This window comes from Bos taurus, chromosome 18 (genome assembly GCF_002263795.3).
Source record: "Bos taurus isolate L1 Dominette 01449 registration number 42190680 breed Hereford chromosome 18, ARS-UCD2.0, whole genome shotgun sequence".
In the NCBI taxonomy this organism is placed as follows: Eukaryota; Metazoa; Chordata; class Mammalia; order Artiodactyla; family Bovidae; genus Bos; species Bos taurus.
In genome coordinates this window covers 1,785,682-1,804,486 of record NC_037345.1, presented here as the reverse complement: position 1 = coordinate 1,804,486, position 18,805 = coordinate 1,785,682, and the positions used below count along the sequence as shown (strand labels likewise).

General features: G+C 44.3%; 1 protein-coding gene across 12 annotated transcripts in view; it reads right to left on the bottom strand.

Moving 5' to 3' along the window:
* The window catches only part of AARS1 (alanyl-tRNA synthetase 1), a 59,509-nt gene that overhangs the window by 8,601 nt on the left and 32,103 nt on the right, over positions 1 to 18,805 (bottom strand). For 3 of the 12 annotated variants that reach the window (XM_059876625.1, XM_005218341.3, XM_059876624.1), the window contains 11 exons: positions 8,812 to 8,916; positions 7,985 to 8,149; positions 5,018 to 5,206; positions 4,630 to 4,775; positions 3,821 to 4,012; positions 3,312 to 3,456; positions 2,803 to 2,948; positions 2,086 to 2,194; positions 1,781 to 1,931; positions 827 to 951; positions 272 to 416 (listed from right to left, as the gene is read on the bottom strand). In XM_059876625.1, the coding sequence (XP_059732608.1) occupies positions 272 to 416; positions 827 to 951; positions 1,781 to 1,931; positions 2,086 to 2,194; positions 2,803 to 2,948; positions 3,312 to 3,456; positions 3,821 to 4,012; positions 4,630 to 4,775; positions 5,018 to 5,206; positions 7,985 to 8,128 (1,492 nt within the window). In that variant the 5' untranslated portion in view covers positions 8,129 to 8,149; positions 8,812 to 8,916. Of the gene's footprint in view, positions 1 to 271; positions 417 to 826; positions 952 to 1,780; positions 1,932 to 2,085; positions 2,195 to 2,802; positions 2,949 to 3,311; positions 3,457 to 3,820; positions 4,013 to 4,629; positions 4,776 to 5,017; positions 5,207 to 7,984; positions 8,150 to 8,807; positions 8,917 to 12,303; positions 12,688 to 18,805 lie in introns of those variants that run through there. The other 9 variants (XM_059876627.1, XM_010814304.4, XM_059876628.1 and 6 more) reach the window with 7 other exon arrangements.

Here is an 18,805-nt window from a genome sequence, read left to right as displayed (position 1 = left end):
TTTCCTATCAAGATGTTATTAATATAATTAGTGAAAACTGGGTATAAGGTACAAGAGATCTCAAGTTAAATTTATTTTTTTACAACATCCTGTGAATCTATAATTATTCAAAATAAAAGAGATAGAAAGTCAATCACAAAGGGCCTCTCCGAGTATAAAATTACCCAACATGACCACACAGCGCTACAGGTGAGGCTACCATGGATATTTTGGGTTCCCAATCTTGAGACGCATTGCTTGAAAACCACCCTAGATGAACAAATGAACATACCGTAGGTTCCACTGGAATCCGAATGGTAACTGTACTTCGGGGAATCATCTGTTGCCTCCAGACCCTTTTCCCGGAGCTCTTCAATAGCATAAATGTCCAGCATAATGAGGTCCTCCCCACCAGCTCCCTTGCCCTGTGATTTCAGCTGCCAGCAAGAGAAATAAGCACAAGTTACCTTAATGTCAGAGAAAAAGAACTCTGAAAGACTCAAAATTACTAAACCATGCCCCATGTAAAGCTCTGAAACAGAGCTTTTCTGATCTCAGCACCATGACATTTGGAGCTGGGAACTCTTGCTCTGGGAGGCTGTCCACTGAAGGAGGCTGAGCAGCATGCCTGGCCTCGACCCACCACGTGGCAGCAGCACCTGCCCCCCAAGCTGAGAAACCCGAGAAATGTCTTTAGACATTACTGCCAAACCGCCCCCACTTGAGACTCACTGGTCTTGGGAAAAACAGAAATTTTAAAAACTTTAATGGGAGGAAACTCATGCTTTGCAGCCAAGTCCTACCTTGCTTGGCGCTGAGTTTCCCGCTCACACCATAAACACTTTACCTGGGCCAGTTTCCTCTCCTCGTCAAAGCCATCCATGTCCACCACCAGCCCCTTCTCTTCAGCAATCAGTGCAGTGAGATCCACGGGGAACCCGTAGGTGTCATAGAGGAGCCAAGCGGTATCCCCTGCACAGCACCAAGGAGGCCGGTAAGAGTGACAGGGACGAGGGAGGAGGCTCAGGGGGCACATGTGTGCTTACGGCCGATGCACGGCAGAGAACAACACCATATTGTAGAACAACTGTCCTCCCGTTAAAAACAAATACATTTTAAAAGATTAAAAAACGACAGAAACAGCCTCCCTCTCTTCCACTGCAAGCCCTTCCCAGGAGGAAGCTGGCAATGACAGGAGGAATTAAAGAGCCACGCAAGTCAGTTTTGGTTCTGTATCAGAAAATCCATCAAATCCTTTGCAATCAACCTGGGAGAAGCACAAAGGGTCCCTGGAAAAGCTCTGTTTCCTAATCGGAACACAAGTGTGTTCAGTTTGTGGGAAATACACCAGGCTTTCACCCTGTACATTATACTTCCATAAAGAGTAAAAACTTTTGGAACTAACTTTCCTGTCAGGTAAAAAATAAACTTGTAAAACATTATATACTATTTGTTCCCATTTTTACTTGTGAGCACACACACCCCTATATACATCTGTATGCAAATAGAGAAAAGTCCTGACTGGTTAGTTATACGCAAAATTCCAAAGAATTGTGACTTCTGAAAAATGAGTCAAAGAGCATTTTCACTTTCTACCTCTATACTGTTTGAATACTTTGCCACAATAATATATTACTTTAAAAATCTTATTATTAAACCCCATTTCACACCAAAGCAGTCTAACCAGGCTATGCTCAGCCTTTGGAGACACAGGAGTCTATAGTCAAGTTTGTGAGAAAAGGCTTGCCCCTTCCAGGAAGATGAACCAGCCTGATGAAGAAAGGAACAAACTGGTTCTTACCAGGAATGGTTTTGCTGTCTCCCAGGCTCTGAATTTTCCTGTCCAGGATGCGACGCCCTCTGCTGAGAGTCTTGAGAAACTGCACTTCTTCTTCATTAATGATGTCCTTCACCATATCTGGGTCCTTCTTCAGCTCAGGAAACGCATCTCCCTGGCAAATGGGAAACACAGATTTTAGGCCAATAAAGACAAGGATTATATCATGACTCCTCTAAAAATTCTCATTAACAGTGTGACATCGCCCACCCTACCCCAATTAAGGTATGCACTTTAGTACGGAAGAGGTGAGCAGGAAATACACCTACCAGAGACTGGACAACAACGTCTACTAACGTAGCAAAGAAACCCCTGCTGGCGTTGAGTTTCTCGTGAGAGTATCGAACAGCCCGGCGGAGAATCCGTCTCAACACATACCTGTAAGAGACAGAACCTAAGACCCCGCTAGACAGCATTCCCAGTCAAGCATTTTGTAGACGGCCTTTTGGAATTCTACCAAAAGGCCTACTCTTTGAGAGACTCTCCTAAGGCTTTTTTTTTTTGCATTCCCCCAAGGTCATGAACATTAATTCTAGCATAAAACTCATGTTTTGTGGATGTTACTACATATCCACAAATACACATCAAGGTAACCTTGGTTTATCTTCCAACCTTGTTCTGCTGAACCAGAGATGGAGGCAGGAAGTACAGACCAGATGGCCGACTTGATGCCCACAATACCAGGTCCTGCCTGTCAATAATCAAGTTGCCTCGCATTAATTAGTGTCTACCCTGCCCCTGTCAATGTCTTATCAGACAACCTTAAATACAATCCTTATCATCTTGTACTTGGCAGCAAAGATTTAATATAGTGAACTCTGCTCAAAGTAAGCTGAAACTCCCTCTATTCCTAAAAAAGGAAAGAAAAAGAATCCCTCCAACTACCTAGATGACAAATAAAGCAATAATGAAGCGTGGCTTTAAGTTCCACAGAGCCAAAAACTCAAGTGTCAGTCCTAACGCTGCGCCATGTGTAACGCACTTACCCCCGCCCCGTATTGTCAGGTCGGCCGCCATCGGCCAGGGCCACAGTGATGGTCCGAGCGTGGTCAGCCAGCACCCGGTAGGCCATGTCAATCCCGTCAGCATCCTCTGCACCCACTCTCCCAGTATACGGCCGAGCACCTGTGCCCTGCAGATAAAAACCAGGAGGTAGCTTACTGGGAAGCGGCCCTTCTGGTGCTGCCTTACCCTAGAAGGTTCCAGAGGACTTTCAGGGGGGCAGGGGGAGACAGATAAGAAGAAAGGGTGAGCTTCTCACCAGATCCTGTAATCCCAAGAAAGGCAACAGGGGCAAGAGTGAAGAGCCTCTAACCAGGCCCCTGCACTCAATAAATCACAATGCCTGTGCTTCTTCAGAACACTGTTATTAATATTAACAATGAAGCTGGCAGATGGTCACAGGTACCCTCACATGGCAAAGCATACAACTGTTTTATTTTTGACAGAACTAACAGCCAGTCTGGAAACCTCCACACAAGTTTAGGACCGGTACCTTCTGGATGGCTTCAAAATAAGGGACAAAGAGGTCAGTGTCATAGTTGGACATCTTATTCTGCAGCACGGACACCAGTCGCTCCAGGCCCATCCCTGTGTCAATGCTTTTCTTGGGAAGAGGTTTCAGAATGCCATCGGTTTCCCTGCAAGATCCAGAAAGAGGAAGTTGGAACACGGACTCCAGCTGCCACCTCTCCCTGCTGGGTAAAACTCACTTAGCCATTTGCAGGCTGTGACTGCCATTGGCTTCTGCCTATTTCGGTGGGAAGAAGGGAGTGCAGAGGAAAAGGGAAGAAATAATCTGGGATCCATTACAGTGAGGCAAGCTTCAAGGAAATGAGCTCTAGAAGAGCAGTTCAAGTTATAGCAAATTATGCCTTTAGCACTGGCCCACTGGCCCCTAAGATGGGATGAGAAGACAACCACGTGCTCTGAGTTCCTCTTGCTCTACTCAGCTTGAGGAAAGCTGCTGCTCTTAACAGGAACAGCTCAGGACCCGGAGGCAACCTGTTATACTGGATGAACACAAGGTTCCAGATCTCCAGCACGTTGGGGTCGTCCTGGTTGACGAGGTGTGCTGCATCCCGACCACCGATGCGGTCGTAGTGGATCTCACTGCAGGGACCACATGGGCCCGTGTCACCCATCTCCCAGAAGTTATCCTTCATGTTGCCGGGGAGGATTCTGCTGTCATCTAGCCTGCACAGAGCGGGAAGAAAGGCCCAGTTACAGCCAGCGACAAGATTCTGCACAGACCTGCATCCCTGAGAAAAGGAGATCCTTACGCATTTCTAGAAAGAAAGCTCATTCTTTGGCGATTACTAATGCCAAGCCTGAATCAAATCCTGCTTAAGAACCACAACAGTGATTCAAGAGTCACTACAACAGAATATAAAATACACGTTATGATCACAACTAAATGAAAATATGCAAATATCTAGATAAAGCTGAGAAACACATAAAAGTGAAAATGTTTATGCTGAATATGCACAAAATTAAACAAATTTCTTTGCAAACGTTCCCTCATTTTCATAAATGAGGACAATTATGACAGTGTAAGTCTTTTTAAAAAAGCTGCATCACCTTCCTATGCCTCTTCATACTGGCTTTCAACAACAGAATGACCAAGTAAACCTACTAAGAAACAATGGATGCAGCAAAAGATAATTACTCCCAGGCACCTCCACCTCCCAATTCATACCCTAAAATAGGAAATGGCAATGCACTCCAAGCCTAAGACCCCACTCTGGCACTGAGAGTAGCAATCATTTTATTTTTTCATACTCATACTCTCAACATGCAAGCTGCATTCTTACCCCAAGTTTTGCCAAATCTGTTTGCACTCCAGGTCTGGTTCTAAGCCAGCTGCTTCATCCCCACCAAAGTAAGTAACGTAGAGTCTTTCAACTGGAATGCCAAACTCTTGGGTAAGAAGTTCCAGAGCCATCTTACATGCCAGTTCCTACAACAAGATCAAAAAGATGTGAAATGTGACCAAACCAAAGTCTATTTAGTATGAATAGAAGAGGGCCAAAGCAGTGTCTTCACCATAAATAGTCAAACTCAGGATCAATTTATACAAAAAATCCAAACGTAAACTGAAATCATCAAATTACAGGCACTGCGTTCAGGAAGTCTTAGAATTAAGAAATGTCCTTCACTTCTGAATCTCAAAATGCCAACAGATCTGCTCTTTGAACTTACCTTGAAGTAATCTCCAAAGGACCAGGAGCCCAGCATCTCAAAGAAGGTGTGATGATAGACATCCTTGCCCACGTCATCCAGGTCATTGTGTTTGCCGCCAGCCCGGATGCACTTCTGAGTGTTGGCAGCTCTGCTCAGCTTTGCCATGGGGTGAGATGGGTCAATAGTATTCAGAAAAATGGGTTTGAACTAAAAAAGAAAAGGAACATTTCAACTTTTAAAGAGTTGCATATATATCAGGTGGTTGCACGCTGGCAGGAAGAGACCACACATTAAACTGTCCATTTCCAGATATGATCAGCCTGCAAAACCGAAACTTATCAGAGGCAGGTGGCCCTGTGGGCTGCAGCAGAGGCAGCCTGTCTTGCCGCAGCGCTCCGCTGGCCCAAGTTCTCTAACGATTCCCATCAATGCCAGTAACACCAACTGAGAGACAGAAAGCCCTGCCAGATCTAGGATAATGGTCAAGGTTGATGCAGTGAAACCAGTGCTTCCTCTTAAGTCTCTGACAGTCAAGGCTTATACCATCTTTCTAGAAGAATTCATTCCAAACCTGATGTGCTGGCTTGGTAGTAAAGGTGATAAGGAAAAAAAAAAATTGAGACCTTTTAAAGGAGTAGAATCAGCACAACTAGGTTATACTGGCTCCATAATCACACCTGGCTGATGTGTGATTAGCCACAGAATTACCATCACAGTAGCAAGTTCTACTGGATAGTCCTGCACTAGACCACACACTCCTTAAAGGAAAACTATCTTACTTAGCTCTGTATAACCAGCATCTGGATAGAATGAGCAGATGCCTAACAAATACTAATTCAAAATGTACAAACAATCAAGCAAAAAAAAAAAAAAAGGTATTTCTGATTAAGAGGTAGTAGACCATGTAATTGGAGAAGGAAATGGCAACCCACTCCAGTGTTCTTGCCTGGAGAATCCCATGGACAGAGAAGCCTGGTAGGCTGCAGTCCATGGGGTCGCACAGAGTCGGACATGACTGAAGCGACTTGGCAGGCAGACCACGTAATGGAGAAGGCAATGGCACCCCACTCCAGTACTCTTGCCTGGAAAATCCCATGGATGGAGGGGCCTGGTAGGTTGCAGACCATGGGGTTGAGAAGAGTCGGACACGACTGAGCGACTTCACTTTCACTTTTCCCTTTCATGCATTGGAGAAGGAAATGGCAACCCACTCCAGTGTTCTTGCCTGGAGAATCCCAGGGGAGCCTGGTGGGCCGCTGTCTATGGGGTCGCACAGAGTCAGACACAACTGAAGTGACTTAGCAGCAGCAGCAGCAGCAGCAGACCATGTAAGGGGCTTCCATGGTGGCTCTGTGGTAAAGAATCTGCCTGCCAATGCAGAAGACCCAGGTTCAATCCCTGGAGAAGGAAATGGCAACCCCCTCCAGTATGCTTTCCTGGTAAATCCCACTGACAGAGGAGCCTGGCAGGCTACAGTCCATGGGATCTCAAAGAATTGGAGATGACTTAGCAACTAAACAACAGAGCACATAAGTTAAACAAATGACTCTCTCTGAGTTCAAATCCACGCTCCAGCATTTCCAGTCTCATGAACTTAGGCAGTTTTATCCGAGCCTTCAGTGCCTCAGTGGGATGGTACGGAGTGAGCATCAAATGTGTTAGTGTATGTAAGACACAGAACAGTGCCTGGTGTACAGGAGGTGCTACATGCAGTCTACTAGTTACTGTTATTCAGGGAATGTTCATCAAGCCTGGACTTTGTGGTGGGAGAAGACAAAGCCTAGGTCCGCCTAAAGCAGAACCGTTTCAGTGTTCCAGAAAGCCCACCACCTTGAAAGACTCCACCTGAAATCAGCGCCCTCAATCCCAGGTGTATGCATGGGCTCACACACATAATGGAAAATGCTTTTATAATCTCATAGCTCACGTTGCACAAGGTGGAAAATGTTTCCATTGCTGCCACTTTTCAAAGCCAGAAAAGAGACCTGGGACAAAAGAAAATGTCAGCTTATCCCAGAGAGGGTCATCCTAATGGCTGGTGGGCCCATCGAGCTAAGCGGGGCACCCAGAGAACCTCCAAAGGAAAGCCCTGAGGGCACTATCTAACCTGAAGCCACTTCCAACCGATTAAACAGTTTTCCATGTCACAGGCATATTGAAACACCTTTATCAACTTGTGATGCTCCCACTATTTCAAGAGAAAACTCTTGTCTCCTAAAATAAAACTTTCAAGTATCTTTTATAGATCAGTTGCCCCAATAAGTTTCTTTAGCAGTAGATCCAAATTGACATTGGTTGGCAGTAGCTTCAAGAAAAAATTAAAAATCAATAGAACAGTGCATGGCCTAGAATGGGAATGAAAGCAAAGCCTTAAAAGAATTCTGAAGAAGTGACTTATTTTATAAAGAAAAATACAAGAACAATGAGAAGATGAAGAAGAACCACAACACCTGAGTTAACAAGTCTCTTCAGGGCTCAGCAAGATTAACCCAGACTCTGATTCTAATAAAACATAACTTTTTCCTTAGGAAAGAAAAAAAAAAAAGGGCAAAACATTACAGACTAGATGCAGGCTGTATTTTTCTTGAGAGGCATACAAGGTTAATCCATGAGTATCAGGGTCTGTCATCATAATTAAAAATAACAATAGCTAAATTTCAAGTACCTACTTCAAATACTGTGCTAAACCTTTTTTTTTGGCCTCACCCGAGCCCCTTGCAGTGGAAGTGTGAAGTCTAAACCACTGGACCATCAGGTAAGTAAGTCCCTGTGGAAACACTTTTAATGCATTACTTTATTTACTCCTCACTGCAACCTAAAGACAGGCACTATTACTATTTCTCTTTCCACACACAAAGAAATGGAAGTTCAACAACATAAGGACTACACAGTGAGTGACAGAACTGGGATTCTGTAGGACTTCAGGGTTGCTTTGCTGCCTCCTACGTGGACAAAAAGGCAAGGGGAAGGGGAAAACAACCTTACCTGGTTCATGCCTGCGTTGGCAAAGAGCAAAGTGGGATCGTCCAAAGGGATGGTGGCAGATGAGTGAACATAGGTGTGTTCATTTCTCTTGAAGAAATCTATAAAACGCTGCCGGATTTCACCTGCTGTTAAGGTTGAGTCCATCTTGAAAATAACCCTAGGGATCTAACCAAAGAAAAAAAAGAAAGAAATGAGGGGAAGTGAAACTGAGAGATAGTAAGCATTACACAGGACTCCTAGCTTCTCAGGCCAAGTCAAAGCAGGACATGGGTAAGCTGTGTGATCCTAAAACCTCTATGTTGTAATGTCCAAAGCTAAAATTATCATCGAAGCAAAACGTGCTGCGCTAGCAGACAACAGCTGCACATGCTCTTCCTTCCAGGGCCAACCTCAAGTTCAATATACCAACACATTAAGTGCAATAGGAGGTGGTTTCTTCATGCATTTATTCACTGCAAAAATGTATGGAGCACCCACTGTGCCAAGCCCTAGGTCAGGAATTAGGAAATGAGAATAAAACCTCATGGTCTAGCAGAAAAGTCCATTGGGGATAGGGGAGGCTCAGGAGAAGCCCTGGGTTCCAGTCCTAGCTCCAGGTCTTTATGGGAGCTACTTTACTTCACCATCAAGAGGCCTGCACTCGATAGGACCCTTCCAGCTCTGTCTTCACCCACATGTCTAGAACTGTGCCAAGTTTCACTATCCCCAAAGCCAGAGCCTCCAGGTTTGGCTAGACCATCTTGGGGAGGCTGTTGCCAGCAACAACGGACCTGGAGATGGGCTTATCTATACAAGAGACTACCTGCAAGTAGCAGGAATATACCTGCCTCAACTTAGTTCTGGAACCCAACAGGTAAGCCGCTGTCCTCCCAGCTGTTAGGCTGCTGGGAGTGAGGATGCTGCAGCTGCAGTAAGGAGGCAGAGCTCAGAATCTGTGAAAGAGAAAGGGACTCAGAAGAGAGGGAAATCAGGAAGTAAAACAGATTTACATGGAGAAGGAAATGGCAATCCACTCCAGTACTATTGCCTGGAAAATCCCATGGACAGAGGAGCCAGGTTACAGTCCATGGGGTCACAAAGAGTCGGACATGACTGAGCGACTTCACTTTCACTTTCACTTTCAAAGAGAGGAAAAGAAAAAAACAGCAAAATAAAAAATATTAACAAATGACAGTAGTAAGTCCTTACATATCAATAATTACTTATTAATTTAAATGTAAGTGGACTAAACTTTTCAATCAAAAGTCTTAAAGGTGCTTGAATGGATACAATAAAAAGATCAAACTATATTCATTCTACAAGAGACTCACTGGATAGCCATAAGCTAAAAGTAAAGGGTTAATAAAAGATATTCCATGCAAATGGTAACAGGTATATGAAAAGATGCTCAACATCACTAATCATCAGGAAAATGCAAATCAAAACCTCAATGAGACATCACCTTATACCTATTAGGGTGACAATTATTTAAAAAAATCAAACAACAAGGACCTATTGTACAGCACAGGAACTGGTATAGTTCAACATTCAATATCTTGTAATAACCTAAATGAAAAAGAATCTGAAAAAGAATATCTATACATCTATATCTGAATCAGTTTGCTATATACCTGAAACTAACACAACATTGTAAATCAACTGTACTTTGATAAAAAAAATCAAAAGATAAGTGTTGGTGAGGAGGATGTGGAGAAAAGGGAACTCTTGTACACTGCTGGTGGGAATATAAATTGGTACAGCCACTATGGAAAATCGTATAGAGTTTCCTCAAAATTGAAAAATAGAACTACAACATGATCCAGCCATTTCACTTCTGAGTATATATATACAGAGGACATGAAATTCATGGATGAACCTAATGGACACTGTGCTAAGTGAAATAATCTAGATGTGGGAAAACAAAGACTATACAATCCGATTGATATGAGTAATATAAAACAATTAAACTCATAGAAGAAGAGAGTAGAATGGTGGTTACCAAGGTATAGGAAGAGGGGGAGTAGAGAAGTGGAATAGGGAAGGTGTTGGTTAAAAGATACAAAGGCTCAGTTATGGAAGAGGAGTGAGTCCCAGAGATCTACTGCACAGCATAGTGCCTACAGTTCAGAATACTGCATTTACACTTAAAAATGTAAGAGGGCAGATCTTATGTGCTCTTATCACACACAAAAAATTAAAAATTAAAAAGAGTGGAGGAAACTTTTGGATGAGATGATATATTACTATTTACAGTATTGATTGTGATTATAGTTTCATCAATGTATACTTATCTTCAAACTCATCAACTTATTTGCATTAAGTATGCACAGCTTTTTGTATGTCGGTTGTTCCTCAATAAAACATTTTTCTTTAAATTGGAAAAAAAAAAACAGATTTACAGTTTCCAATCTCTTTCACATATATTACATGGCTTCTCTGACAGGCGGGTGAGAGAGAAGTGGCATGGGGCTGCACTGCCAACAGCTCTGGCTGTCTGGAAAAATAAGGAACCATCTCATTCACAGTATTATCTAAAAGTCTCTAACCATAGACCTAGCTCTAACCTTTAAAGTCACTTTGTCCTACACTTGTTTCCCTTCTTATAAAACAGTAGTACCTATCCTGCCTACACCTGGAGTGTGTGGTTCAAAACGCCTCCTGTATTTGGAAGCAACTGGTAAAATGGAACAAACTGGGTACTACTACTTTACATCACTTACCTCAAAGTTTTCTTCCTTCTTAGGAGGAAGATACAACAAAGAAAGATGTATACAGCAAACATGATGAGACTGTGACTCTTAGATTTTATGTTTAATCACAATTTCAATTGATTTATTCAAAACTCAATCAACCCATTATTCAAACAAGAAGGCCTTTGAGTCAAAGAACTGACTAAAATTTCCATAGCTGAGGACTTTCTGTTGATGCCAAGGAGTCAAGGCTACAGTTTCTAGAAACTCTGTCACACCACATTCCTCCTTGACCCTCCTCAACATGGCTCAATGCACCTTAATAATGGTGGCAACAATGAACGCAGGGTGCTAACTCCGACAGAGCAACAGCATCATAGCTGTTGCACAGTGTTCGTTGCTCCTCCTCTAAACGTGCCACTGAGAAAAACAAACAGTTCCATTCCAAATGACATACGGATTTTCCATCTCTGCTCATTCTTTCAACATACTGAGTCCATACTATATGCTGGGAACCAAGATGAATAGAGTCTACACCCTTAATGGGGAGACAGTCATACCTAGAAGTAACTGCAGTATGATATGCTGCTGCTGCTAAGTCGCTTCAGTTGTGTCCAATTCTGTGCGACCCATAGATGGCAGCCCACCAGACTCCCCCGTTCCTGGGATTCTCCAGGCAAGAACACTGGAGTGGGTTGCCATTTCCTTCTCCAATGCATGAAAGTGAAAAGTGAAAGTGAAGTCGCTCAGTCGTGTCCGACTCCTAGGGACCCCATGGACTGCAGCCCACCAGGCCCCTCCGTCCATGGGATTTTCCAGGCAAGAGTGCTGGAGTGGGGTGCCATTACCTTCTCCGGCAGTATGATATAAAAGGAGCCAATATACTGATGTAAAGCCCTATGGAGGCTGGGACTATTCAAGGCTGTGTCACCACAACTCATTCATTTATTCAATATAAATATACAGGAAGGTTACATTGGATACAGAGGTAGCACAGAGGAGACCAGATTCCATACCCCAGCAGGAGCCGCGGCCTTTGGGTTTAAGGTTCCAGCCACTGGACCTTTCAACATGCTCTTCATTTGAAGTAAGCTGACTACCCTATTCCCCTCTTTGGTTTTTCCTAGTTAATTTCTCATTGTTGGTATCTCAACTTCAAAGAAATTTATTTAAGGAAGGCTTCTCCTTCTTGATCAGATTTTCCCTGTTTTAGTTTCAGAGCCCCAGGTGACTTCTGCCATAATTTCCACATGCATTTGAGGGCTGATGTCCATTTCCCCAAGAGGCTGTAAATTCCAGCCCAGTGGGAATCATGACTGGAGGTTTTGCTCTCCACTACGGGAATGTTCTCAGCATCCAGTTCAGTGGTTGCTAAGTATTTCATGCTATAGGAATCTTTAAAGAGCGAATTGCGAATGAACTTAAAGCATAGCGGAAAAAGACTGACAGTAATCGCTGAATGCAACGGAGCTTGGCAAGTGCCTCCAGAAGGGCCTGGACTAGAATCAGTTACTTAGCTACCATCAAGAATTGGGGGGCGGGCGCCGACAACTGAGGGAACGGCTCACGCAGCCTGATCCTACCCATCCTGACCACGCTACCAGGCAACCCCGCCCGTCCCTAGGGGATTAAAACCAGGGCGTATAAAACCTCCGCCTGGGACGGGTAGTCGGCGACCACGATGATCCCTCCAGGGTCTCGGTCCTTAGCAAGGCCACTCAAGGCCAAAGCCGCTCCAGGGGTCTGACAAAAAGCCACCTTCCGGCGGCCGGGTAGCCCAGCTGCCTCCTCAGCCTCGGTTCCGGCCCGGGCCCCGGTTCCAGAGGCCTCACAGGACCTGGCCCAGGGACCAGACGCCGGGCCCAGCCGCTATGTCTGCGCGGCAGAACTCTCTCAGTCCAGTCTGCTTCTCCCGGGGTCGCAGTTCCTGACTTCTCTCTCAGAGCCCACTGCCCGGATCCCTCGGTTACCTGTTCGCACAGACGCGCAGTGGCACCGGCCTCAAGACGCGGCAGGCTGCAGCACGCACCGCCCCGTCCAACCAGAGAGCGTGGGGGAAAGTGCCTCGCCGCGCCTTGCCTTCCCGAGACGTTATTGGTCAAGCCACATGCCAATCAACTGGAGTACGTATCAGCTTCTTAGTTGATTCCTGGGAAGGCGGCTCTACTTCTGGCTGACGCAATGTCAGGGAAAGAAGGGATTGGGGCCCATCACGTGATGAGTAAGGTTGCGGACTGCTAGAAACCGACATTTTAGTATCCTTAAGATAAGTCCTGGGCTTCCCTGGTGCCTCAGACAGTCAAGAATCCGCCTGCGGTGCGGGAGACCTGGGTTCGATCCCTGGGTTGGGGAGATCCCCTGGAGGAGAGCATGGCAACCAACTCCAGTGTTTCTGCCTGAAGAATCCCCATGGACAGAGGAGCCTGGCGAGTTACAGCCCATGGGGTCACAAAGAGTGGGACACAACTGAGCACACAGGATAAGTCCTAGTGGTTGATTTGGCTAATGAGGGGAAACAGTGACGTGTGTTTGGTAGAGGTCACAGCTCTTAGCATCTAGTTGTGTTCGTTTTGTTATAGAATGGTATTCGGATTCTGATATGTTACGCCAGTGGACACACTTGTGACCTTGGATTTGGTATGGAAGAAATAACTTACTCTTTGAGAGGCAATTAAATTGGCCTCTGGTCTTCCATTTGCCTTTGAAAAATAATAGTTAATACTTATATGCAAAGCATTAGTAAACATTTCCTTTTTGCTGTTCAGTTGCTCAGTCATGCTGACTTCTTGCGACCCCATGGACTGCAGCACACCAGGCTTTCCTGTCTTTCACTATCTCCTGGAATTTGCTCAGATTCCTGTTGATTGGGTTGGTGATGCCATATTATTCTCTGTTGCCCCCTTCTCCTCCTGCCTTTAATCTTTCCCAGTATCAAGGTCTATTCCAGTGAGTCATCTCTTCACATCAGGTGGCCATAGTATTGGAGCTTCAGCATCAGCTTCCAATGAATATTCAGGGTTGATTTCCTTTAGGATTGAGTGGTTTGATCTCCTTGCTGTCCAGTTCAGTTCAGTTCAGTCGCTCAGTCGTGTCCAACTCTTTGCGACCCCATGAATCGCAGCACGCCAGGGCTCCCTGTCCATCACCATCTCCCAGAGTTCACTCAAACTCACGTCCATCGAGTCGGTGATGCCATCCAGCCATCTCATCCTCTGTCATCCCCTTCTCCTCCTGCCCCCAATCCCTCCCAGCATCAGAGTCTTTTCCAATGAGTCAGCTCTTTGCATGAGGTGGCCAAAGTACTGGAGTTTCAGCTTTAGCATCATTCCTTCCAAAGAACACCTAGGGCTGATCTCCTTTAGAATGGACTGGTTGGATCTCCTTGCAGTCCAAGGGACTCTCAAGAGTCTTCAACACCATAGTTCAAAAGCATCAATTCTTCAGTGCTCAGCTTTCTTCACAGTCCAACTCTCACATCCATACATAACCACTGGAAAAACCATAGCCTTGACTAGAGGGACCTTTGTTGGCGAAGTAATGTCTCTGCATTTCAATATGCTATCTAGGTTGGTTATAACTTTTCTTCCAAGGAGTAAGCGTCTTTTAATTTCATGGCTGCAGTCACCATCTGCAGTGATTTTGGAGCCCCCAAAAATAAAGTCTGACACTGTTTCCCCATCTATTTCCCATGAAGTGATGGGACCAGATGCCATGATCTTCTTTTTCTGAATGTTGAGCTTTAAGCCAACTTTTTAACTCTCCACTTTGATTTTCATCAAGAGGCTTTTTAGTTCCTCTTCACTTTCTGCCATAAGGGTGGTGTCATCTGCATATCTGAGGTTATTGGTATTTCTCCTGGCAATCTTGATTCCAGCTTGTGCTTCTTGCAGCTCAGCATTTCTCATGATGTACTCTGCATATAAGTTAAATAAGCAGGGTGACAATATACAGCCTTGACGTACTCCTTTTCCTATTTGGAACCAGTCTGTTGTTCCATGTCTGCCGGGAGCCGGCATATTGCATATTGAGTGCATATTGCATATTGCATATTGAGTGCAGCACTTTCCACAGCATCATCTTTCAGGATCTGGAATAGCTCAACTGGAATTCTATCGCTGCCAGGAGCCAGCGTGAGGAACCCCGCCCATGACAAAGGTCATGAGGAAGGAGGCTTGGCACACGCAAAGGCGGGATCGAGCCTCAGGAGTACCCCTGGAAATTCTCGAGCATTTACACCCAAAACCAGAGTCTGCCTACTTTCTGCTTTGTGCTTTCACCTACACCTCTGACTTTACGGGGGGCTGTCCCCCACTACCTCTCTGAAAAAAGAGTTAGCTTACAGCTCCAGTTAATAATTCCTGGGTGTGACAGTGTTTAACCTACAAACTCCTTTGGAAATCCTCTAGCCTGCCTGAATTGGTTTTTCCGGCCACATGTGATTGTTCAGAGCCTCCCAACTGTGAGAGGCAGGAGATGTTCTAAACTGTCTAAACACAGATTCTTTTGAGTAGTTAAAAGATTGATTAGAAATTGTATTGGTGAAGGGATTTTCACTTGTTGGGCCAATGTTTGCTGCTAAGTTTCCATATCCCTTACCTGCTGTGTCCCTGGCAGTGTATTGATTAATATAATTGGTGTAAGTAGTAGCTTTAATATTTGTAACCTGGGACCCTTGAGTTAATTCTTTTTCTTGTTATAGCTCACCACACCTTTGCGCTGTAGGAATGCAACTTTATCTAATGCTTTTGGAGGGTGGCTCCTGACCAATCACCTTTAGAGAAAAATAAGTTTTCTGAAGAAAAGGTCTTAAAATGTTAACAGGCCTCCAGGCCAGAAGATACTGCAAATCACCTAAGCTTTTGCATATGATAAGTTTTCGGGAAGAAAGCCTGGCTTGCTGCATGACTCTACCCCTTCCCCCATTATCCTCTATGCATAACTTAAGGTATAAAAACTACTTTGGAAAATAAAGTGCGGGCCTTGTTCACCGAAACTTGGTCTCACCATGTCGTTCTTTCTCTTACCTTCTGGCTGAATTATTCAGCCTCTTTTCTCCACTGAATTTCCTCACTGAGCTATCCTTATTTCAGCCGCTTTTCTCCACTAAATTTCCTCACTGAGCTATCCTCATTCTATTACTCTTTATATCCTTAATTAACGTTTAATTAAGCAATTGTTTCCTGATCCTCGCCTATGCCCTCTCTCCTTCGAATACCCTGGATCAGCCGGGGCTGGTCCCCGGCACATGTCCAGTTCTAACTGTTGCTTCCTGACCTGCATACAGGTTTCTCAAGAGGCAGATCAGGTGGTCTGGGATTCCCATCTCTTCCAGAATTTTCTACAGTTTATTCTGATCCACACAGTCAAAGGCTTTGGCATAGTCCATAAAGCAGAAACAGATGTTTTTCTGGAACTCTCTTGCTTTTTCCATGATCCAGCGGATGTTGGCAATTTGATCTCTGGTTCCTCTGCCTTTTCTAAAACCAGCTTGAACATCTGGAAGTTCATGGTTCACATATTGCTGAAGCCTGGCTTGGAGAATTTTGAGCATTACTTACTAGCGTGTGAGATGAGTGCAATTGTGTGGTAGTTTGAGCATTCTTTGGCATTGCTTTTCTTTGGGATTGGAATGAAAACTGACCTTTTCCAGTTCTGTGGCCACTGCTGAGTTTTCCAAATTTGCTGGCATATTGAGTGCAGCACTTTCACAGCATCGTCTTTCAGGATTTGAAAAAGCTCAACTGGAATTTCATCACCTCCACTAGCTTTGTTCATAGTGATGCTTTCTAAGGCCTGCTTGACTTCGAGTTCCAGGATGTCTGGCTCTAGGTGAGTGATCACACCATCGTGATTCTCTGGGTCGTAAAGATCTTTTTTGTACAGTTCTTCTGTGTATTCTTGCCACCTCTTCTTAATATCTTCTGCTTCTGTTAGGTCCATACCATTTCTGTCCTTTATCGAGCCCATCTTTCCATGAAATGTTCCCTTGGTATCTCTAATTTTCTTGAAGTGATCTCTAGTCTTTCCCATTCTGTTGTTTTCCTCTATTTCTTTGCATTGATCACTGAGGAAGGCTTTCTTATCTCTTCTTGCTATTCTTTGGAACTCTGCATTCAGATGTTTATATCTTTCCTTTTCTCCTTTGCTTTTTGCTTCTCTTCTTTTCACAGCTATTTTTAAGGCCTCCCCAGGCAGCCATTTTGCTTTTTTGCATTTCTTTTCCATGGGGATGGTCTTTTTTTTTTTTTTTATTTTTAAACTTTACATAATTGTATTAGTTTTGCCAAATATCAAAATGAATCCGCCACAGGTATACATGTGTTCCCCATCCTGAACCCTCCTCCCTCCTCCTTCCCCATACCATCCCTCTGGGTCGTCCCAGTGCTCTAGCCCCAAGCATCCAGTATTGTGCATGGAACCTGGACTGGCATCTCATTTCATACATGATATTTTACATGTTTCAATGCCATTCTCCCAAATCTTCCCACCCTCTCCCTCTCCCATAGAGTCCATAAGACTGTTCTATACATCAATGTCTCTTTTGCTGTCTCATACACAGGGTTATTGTTACCATCTTTCTAAATTCCGATGGTCTTGATCCCTGTCTCCTGTACAATGTCATGAATCTTAGTCCACAGTTCTTCAGGCACTCTATCAGATCACGCCCCTTAAATCTATTTCTCACTTCCACTGTATAATCATAAGGGATTTGATTTAGGTCATACCTGAATGGTCTAGTGGTTTTCCCTACTTTCTTCAATTTAAGTCTGAATTTGGCAATAAGGAGCTCATGATCGGAGCCACAGTCAGCTCCTGGTCTTGTTTTTGCTGACTGTATAGAGCTTCTTCATCTTTGGCTGCAAAGAATATAATCAATCTGATTTCGGTGTTGACCATCTGGTGATGTCCATGTGTAGAGTCTTCTCTTTTGTCGTTGGAAGAGGGTGTTTGCTATGACCAGTGTGTACTCTTGGCAAAACTCTATTAGCCTTTGCCCTGCTTCATTCCATATTCCAAGGCCAAATTTGCCTGTTACTCCAGGTGTTGTTTGATTTCCTACTTTTGCATTCCAGTCCCCTATAATGAAAAGGACATCTTTTTTGGGTGTTAGTTCTAAAAGGTCTTGTAGGTCTTCATAGAACCATTCAACTTCAGCTTCTTCAGCGTTACTGGTTGGGGCATAGACTTGGCTTACTGTGATATTGAATGGTTTGCCTTGGAAACGAACAGAGATCATTCTGTTGTTTTTGAGATTGCATCCAAGTACTGCATTTTGGACTCTTTTGTTGACTATGATGGCTACTCCAGTTCTTCTGAGGGATTCCTGCCCGCAGTAGTAGATATAATGGTCATCTGAGTTAAATTCACCTGGGAACTCTCAAAAGCATCAGTTCTTCAGCGCTCAGTCTTCTTTATGGTCCAACTTTCACATTGGTACAGGACTTCTGGAAAAACCAAAGCTTTGACTATATTTTGCTTAATTTTTCGACTGTGTATGAGGCAGATAAACTGGCATCCCATTTAGAGATGAGGTAACTGTTTTGCCTAGGTACACACTGAAAAAGTTAAAGAGCCAATATTCAAACCTGTGTGTGTGTGTAACTCCAAAACCCATGATCTTAACCTCTCTGAGATAGGAGGTAGATGCCCGCCCCACCCCACCCCAGCCCCGCTCCCACTCCCAACCAGCCCCAGGATAAAGCAATTGGAGATTCATCCCATAAGGACCGAAACTCCAAGACAAGCATAGTGGAACAATTAAGGCAGGAGGCTGGGTCCTACCCAATACATACTTCTTATTTTCACAGTCAAGAGAACTCCCTGACCACTTATGTGCAAAAAAGTTTCCTTGAAGGTCAAAGAGGAGTTATGTCAAGGGATGTTCTCTACCCATATGCCTTTTCTGTAAAGTCCATCTTGGCTAAGAGATGCATGGGCACACAGGGGAGGATCCTGAGATACATGAAATATGGATTGTGAATCAGACGAATCAAAATCACTGGCCAAAGGAAACCAGGGAGAAATGCCCCTTAAAAGTAATTCAAACTTCCACAAAGGTGTGATCAGTGTGTCTCTCTCTCTCACCCTCTCACCCTGAGTCTCAGTCAGTTCAGTCACTCAGTCATGTCCAACTCTTTGCGACCCCATGGAC